The 6,858-nt window shown below is 43.3% G+C and overlaps 1 protein-coding gene across 24 annotated transcripts in view; it reads left to right on the forward strand.

The window, feature by feature from the left end:
* The window catches only part of Dtna (dystrobrevin alpha), a 407,896-nt gene that overhangs the window by 282,835 nt on the left and 118,203 nt on the right, over positions 1 to 6,858 (forward strand). For all 24 annotated transcript variants that reach the window (XM_023714185.1, XM_023714184.1, XM_023714194.1 and 21 more), the window contains one exon: positions 5,000 to 5,213. In XM_023714185.1, the coding sequence (XP_023569953.1) occupies positions 5,000 to 5,213 (214 nt within the window). The remainder of the gene's footprint in view (positions 1 to 4,999; positions 5,214 to 6,858) is intronic.

The following is a 6,858-nucleotide window of genomic DNA, read 5'->3' on the forward strand; positions in this document are numbered from 1 at the left end:
TCTATAATTTCCCTCTCAGTGTGTTTGTTGTCTGTGTAGAGGAATGCTATTGACTTTTGGGTATTGACTTTATAACCTGCTATGCTACTGAATTTCTGAAATAATTCTAGTAGCTTCTTGCTGGAGGTTTTTGGGTCTTCCAAGTAAAGTATCATGTCATCCACGCTGCGCCTGGGCTGGGATGAATAGTCGGTCCTGCCAGCGCAGGGTAGCCGGAAGCTCTCCCACACACTCACCGGACCTGGGCTAGGACTCTCAGCCACACTTTAAAAGGAGTTTCTTCATTTCTACAAAGACAATGTTAAGATTTATAGAAAAGAGACCATTTCCCCAATCTCACCGTGACCAGCAAAAGCAGGACGGGAACCTCAGTCTTCATGATTATCCAGCCTGTACCCTCTTCACCACGCCTCCCCTGGAGCTAGGCAATATAATGTGGCGCATGGTGACAGCTTTTCTGCGTACTGCCACATTGTGCATAAAAATAGCTCTGCCTCTTGCTTGGACCGCACCAGGCTCCCACTACTTCCCACTTCCTGCCTGTCCATCATCATTTTTTTTCTCTTCAAGTCAGAAATTGCATTTTCAGCTGCCGTTCTGAGCATGTGGCTCTTTCTTTCTTAAAACCTGTGTCTTCCTACTCAGCCTAAAGAACAAAACCTTCCTCTGAGCTACAGTGCTCCTGCAGCCTTATCTCACCCATGGCCCCATCACAGCCATATCATAATCCCATCTTCTACCCCATGCCTGTCTTCTACGGTGCCTGTCAGCCTCTCACGGTCCATCAGAGTCGTGTCTGTGTCCCCAGCTGACTGCTCACTCCCCAAGGCATAAACTACACCCGTATTGCCTGTGAGTCCCTGAGATCTACTACTGCGTCTTGCAAATAGTTATGAAATTAGTTTTATTTCAGTCGTTTATAATGATATAACCATGACTAGTATTTTTTTTCTTCTGGTGCTCAAGAACTCCACCACTGAACGGCACCTCCAGTGCTATTTGTCTTTACACAAGGCCTTGCTAATGTTCCCATGCTTCTCTTAATCTTTCGATCCCCTGTCTCAGCACTCACAGTAGCTGAGATGGCAGGCGAGAAACTAATACCATCCAGAAGGAGATGTAGAGAGATTAAAAGAGAAAATGTATGCACAGCTTTAGAATCAACACTATTTTTCTTTATATTGCAAACCTAAATGAAGGAGAACACACATGGGGTGTATTTACCTTTAATAACTTCTTTTTTATGTATTTGGTACAGGGTCTCACTACACAGCTTGAACTCGTACTGAGGCTCCTGTTTCTGCCTCTCCGGTGCTGGGATTATAGGCATGCACCACCATGCCTAGTCTCAGTGGCCAGCTCAGCATGCCCAGGGGCAGGGCCAGCATGGCATGTGGTGCCCAGGATCGAACCCCAGTCCCTGCACTTGCCTAAGCAGGCATTTAGTCCACTGAGCTATCCGCCTGCTCTATCTTCATAACTTCAATGTGATTCCTATATATTTTATTTCTCTAAATAATAAACCATTGTTTCCTGGGTAACATGCCTAATTCCAAGTGATTTCCAAGCTTTATCTCACTAATCCTTGTTGCAATCATCCAAGGATGGTTGCTCTTATTCATCCCATTTCTCTAACATGATGGATCAGAGACATGAACTGAACAAGCTTCACTGATGTTGTGTCTAGGATTCAAACCAGCACCCATGTGGTGTGTAACAGCTGCAGTTTACTGCTCCTAACCTTGTTTCCCTATTGAACCACTTCCTTGTCACTTTCTCACTTAGCCATCAGATATTGATTTCAGCCCCTTCAAGGTATATGAGGAGTGCTGGAGATGTGAGCGGTTACCACCACGCAGTCTCTTTCTGCCCACTCACAGTCCAGGGACAGACAAGCAGCCCAACCACAGAGAAAGCCCACTGAGTGCTGCTCGAGGAAGAATGGGTTCTGAGGTGGCCCGTGAGAGAGCCCAGAATCTGCTAAGTGGGCCCCTGAAGGAGTGCCGCTGGCAGCAATATCTGATGAATAAGAGGTAGACAAGAAGTAAGCGGAAGCCAGATTTCCAAAACAGAAACAAGCCAGGCATTGCGGCACAGGCCTGCAACCCCAGAATTCTGGAAGTGAAGACAGGAAGACGGTTAATTCCAGGCCTCTGGACAATTTAGCAACTGGGCAAACTTTGTCTCAAAAATCAAAAGGGGCTAGAAATATAGTTCAGTCTAGAGGCCCTGTGTTTAATCATCAGTACTATAGGAAAAAAAGTTGTTTTGTAGGCCACCTTTGGATTTCAGCTTGATGGGAAGTTATTAAATCCAGGGACAGTGGTGCACACCTATAATCCCAGCTACCTGAGAGGCTGAGGCAGGAGGGCTGCAAACATTGTCTCAAAATAGAAAATAAAAGGGTTAGTAGTTCAGTAATAAGACACCCCTAGGTTTATTCCTTTGTAGCACAATAAAAGAGAAACAAAAGCAATAGGAAGCCTGTAAGTAAAGGACCCAGCAACCAAGGATGTAGAAAAGGAAAATGGCCAGTGCAAAAGCATATGTCCTATTACACTTCTGGAGAAATGAATCATAAATATATGCTTCACTGAGAAAAGACAAAGTTTTTGCAAATGCAAAAGTGTACTGAATAGTGAACCTTGAACTTGGTGAAAACATGGGAAGAACTAGAACTCTCACCCTGCTGAGGGGATGATGGAATGGTACAAATGGTTTGAGAAACACTCTCAAAGGTTCTTCCCAAGTTAAACTGTATAATCAGATCTCGTTTCTAAGTACTAACCAAGATAAATAGGAGTTTATGTCTACTCTACTTGGATCAACTCAAATGTCCATCAACAAGCGAGTTGATAACCAAACTGTGATAGATCCGTACGATGATATTACCCAGCAATAAGAAGAACCAAACTTTTGATACCTGCAACAACATAACATTAATCTTAAAATACCTACATTAAATAAAAATATCCTGGTGAAAAAAAAAAACATGCATACTGTAGAATGTCAGCTATTTAGAATTCTAGAAAGTTGTGACATCAAGCGGATGAGGGAGAGGCCACCTGCATCGGTGGCAATGGAGGGCAGGGAGCCCTGGGCAACCTGTTGTGCTAATGGACAAGTTCATTACCACAATGGCAGTGATGGTTTTTGGAGTGTCCTAATACAACTTCAGGGAAAAGGAGAAAAAATAGAAATTAATTTGTTTTTTACTATGCCAGTGAAAGTAAGCGTGACTTCATAAACTGGATAAGCCAGTCACTGATTGTACTGGCCAGCTTTCCCTTTGCTGAGACAACACTACCTGGCACCCAGAGCTTAAGGGAAGAGAGTTTATTTTAGCTCAGAGTTTGAGAGATTGCAGTTCACGGTCAGCTGGCTATGAAGTAGACGCATGGTAGCCTGGCAGGAGGTGTGGCAAAAGGAAGCTGCTGCTGTCTTGGCAACCAGAAAGCAGAGCTGATTGGCAAGAGGAAGGGACTGGAACCTGATACAGTTCCTGAGCTCTGGCCTCCGCGATACACTTCAGCAGCAAGGCCCCACCTCCTCGCACCTCCCTGTTAGCTATGAACGCATCTGTGGTTTATTCACTGATGATCTTAGTGCCCTCGAGATCTAATCACCCCTCCAGGTGACTTCCTCCAGCCAAGCTGACAAGCAAAACTAAGCAGCACAATTATGCAACCTAGAAATTGCTTGTGGTTAGGGAAGTTAATAATCAGCTCCTTAGTTGTGCTACTTCATTGCATTAAATGCTTGTCCTTTTTTTCTTGTCTTCCTTCACTTTCTGCTCAGTTCCAGCTGCACACTGTTAAGAAATCTATTAGTATATGACAATATCTGAAAAACTCAAATGCAAGTTTGATATCCTTCCAGACACTAAAACTTAAGTTCTGGTCCTGTTGTCTTTTGAAGGAGCCAATGTGCACAGTGGAGAAGTACTTTCAACTGGGTAAACTTGGATACTTTAAACGAGATAAACTTGGATAGACTTTAAATATCAGATTTGCCCTTGACTGGCCTCTGTATTGTCAGTTAACTCCCCCGTCCTTCGGCTTTCTTGCACGTAACCTAGGAATTGCGGCGGTACTTCAGGAGTTACAGTGAAGATTAGAAATAACTCATTGTGCACTCAGTCAACCATTAGCTCAGCGTTGTACATCCTACAGCAAGCCAGACCCAACATGTATACTATTGTGAAGTGGGAAGAAATTATTTAAAAGGAAAGAGAAACTGAGGTGGAAGGAGTAAATAAAGGAAGAGAAAAGGAAAAACAAATAAATACATATATATGTATTTATATGTGATATATATGATAATTAAGATAGTTATACTATTAATAGTTCATTGAAATTAAGGTTTGTGCCTATATTACTTGATCTATTTTTCATGCCTATGTCTTGTAATAAGAGCAACTGCTTTGAAGATAATAATATACAATGTACTAAACATTGTTACTGTCCTACAATCATGTTTTGAAATTTTACACCATTGCTTTATTGAATTTTTCTTTAAAAAAAAAAAAACAAAAACTCTTAGAAGAGCCAGCCAGATAGCTCAGCGGATTAAAGTGCCTTCTTTGGAAGATGTAGGGACTGGAGTTCGATCCCCAGCATGCTGTGCTGTGCCGGCCCCACCCCCAGGGGACACTGAGATAGCAATTGAGACTGGGCATAGTGATAAGCACCTGTAATCCCAGAGCTTGGGAGGCTGACAAACAGGAGGATCATTACGAATCCTATCTGTGTAGTGAGACCCTATGCACCCTGTACTAAATGCATTTTTAAAAATAAATAAATAATAATAAAATATTAAAAGCCCTTAGAGATCATGTGCTGTCTTAAACTCATTTATTTATGTCAGCTTCTATAGTAGCCAATCCATGGGGCGGGGGGGAGGGGGAATCTAGATAAACTGGGGTGGATGGGCAGGTCAAGAAGTGTGTCTGCCTTTCCACTCAGTTTGGGCTGATGTTTTACCTCTGCTTTCACTGTAGTGCACCTGGTAGACATTTGGAACGTCATAGAAGCCCTGCGAGAAAATGCCTTGAACAACCTGGACCCAAACATGGAGCTTAATGTAGCCCGTCTAGAGGCCGTGCTCTCCACCATTTTTTACCAGCTCAACAAACGGATGCCAACCACACACCAGATCCACGTGGAGCAGTCCATCAGCCTCCTGCTTAACTTCCTGCTTGCAGCCTTTGACCCGTAAGCTCCCTCTGACTGTCAGTGACTAGCTGTTGGGCTTCAGTGTCCCTCTGCACTTTCTGTGCTCATTTCCCCAAATAGCTTTCTAGAGTAATGTCTTTGTTCTTCACCAGACACTTACATCAGTAAAGTCTCCCTGTGGTTGATACCGATCTTAAAGGCTGTGGGAAAGACTCCACCATAAAACAGTGCCATAGGGCAGTGAGGTCAGTGGTATTTCAGGAGCTCGCCTTTACTTAACTCAACCTGCAGCTCTTGGCAGCTCAGGTCACAGGAATGTGTGTCATGATGTTGTGGCAGTGGAGTGACTTTAATAAGACATGAAGAGGGGAAGATACTTTTAATTCTCTTTTTAGCAAGTTCTCTAACATGGTGTTTCTGAGGTGTCATAACAGAATCCTAAAGCAAAAAGTGCAGAAATTAAAAAGGGTTTCTTGACTGGCTTAGGCTAAGGAACCATGACTTGTGTTAAATAGACTGGTCAATTATGTGCACTATAAAACCAACGTGGTGCTGTCCGTAGACTACAGTTGAAACTCATTATCATATAATTTCCCTCATGGAATCAGAGAATTTCAGAGTTGGCTGGTATCTTAAAGACCGTTCATCTGAATCTCTCATTTTACAGATGAAAGAACAGAAGCACAAAGAGATTGTCACTTATCCGGGGCCTTGCAGCACGGTAGTGGCACTGTGGGGACTTAGGTGTTTCAGCTAAACTTCTTTTCCAAGGTATACACCAGCATCATGAAATGTGGAAATTCCCGCAGTCACATTATCGGTGTCAGGTTCCCAAAGGCTCTTGCCATCGCCTCTGCTACGGACGGAGCACCTCCCCCACCTTCACCACTTGTTTTGAATATTGAAAAGGAACATTTCTAACCTGACCTTTTATCAATCACATTTTAAGACTCTCTGAAGCTTTGGCTTAGTTCCCTTCTCTGGCCAATATTTAAGAGCTTTTATTACCATGCCCTGCCAAGGTAATGCCACTATGTTATTCACCAGTGTCACCATCTATCACTTTGCAACCTAGAATAGGAACAGAATTGTCCCTGCTCGGTTTACCAGCATACATTGTCTCCATGATGTTTATACTGTGAGAGATTCTCAAGTTGAAGTAAACAATTTTAAAAGGAACAGTCCTGCCTGATAGATTCCTTGCTTTGTCTGTGATGACTTCAGAGTAATACACTGTTCTCTGGCCTAATCATTATGGTAACGAGTGGTAGAGCAGGCAAAGGGGGCCGCAGTCCCACAAGACAGGCAGCTGAATGGAACCCGCCTTGGGATTTCTGTGACATTTCTGTTCTGGGCCCTTGACAAGAACATGGCAGTTTTACACTTGTCGCTAAAGGTTGTGTGTGATTTATTTGTTATAGGTGTGTGTTAGCTCTCTATCACTGTGAGAAAATCCCTATGATAATTTATAAAGGGGACATTTCAGGTGTTTCAGTCCATAGTATCTTAGTCCATTTCTTTGCTATTGTGGTGAACTAATATGTCACGGTGGACACATAGCAGAGAAGATCCATTCACTTTCATGGTGGCTGTAAAGCTGGAGGTAAGAGAGAGTAATGGTGTGTGTGTGCGAGGGTTGGGGGAGGGTGAAGAGAGAGAGAGAAACAGAGAGAGAGAGAGAGAG

Source organism: Octodon degus, unplaced genomic scaffold (assembly GCF_000260255.1).
Source record: "Octodon degus isolate 3935 unplaced genomic scaffold, OctDeg1.0 scaffold00003, whole genome shotgun sequence".
Lineage (NCBI taxonomy): Eukaryota > Metazoa > Chordata > Mammalia > Rodentia > Octodontidae > Octodon > Octodon degus.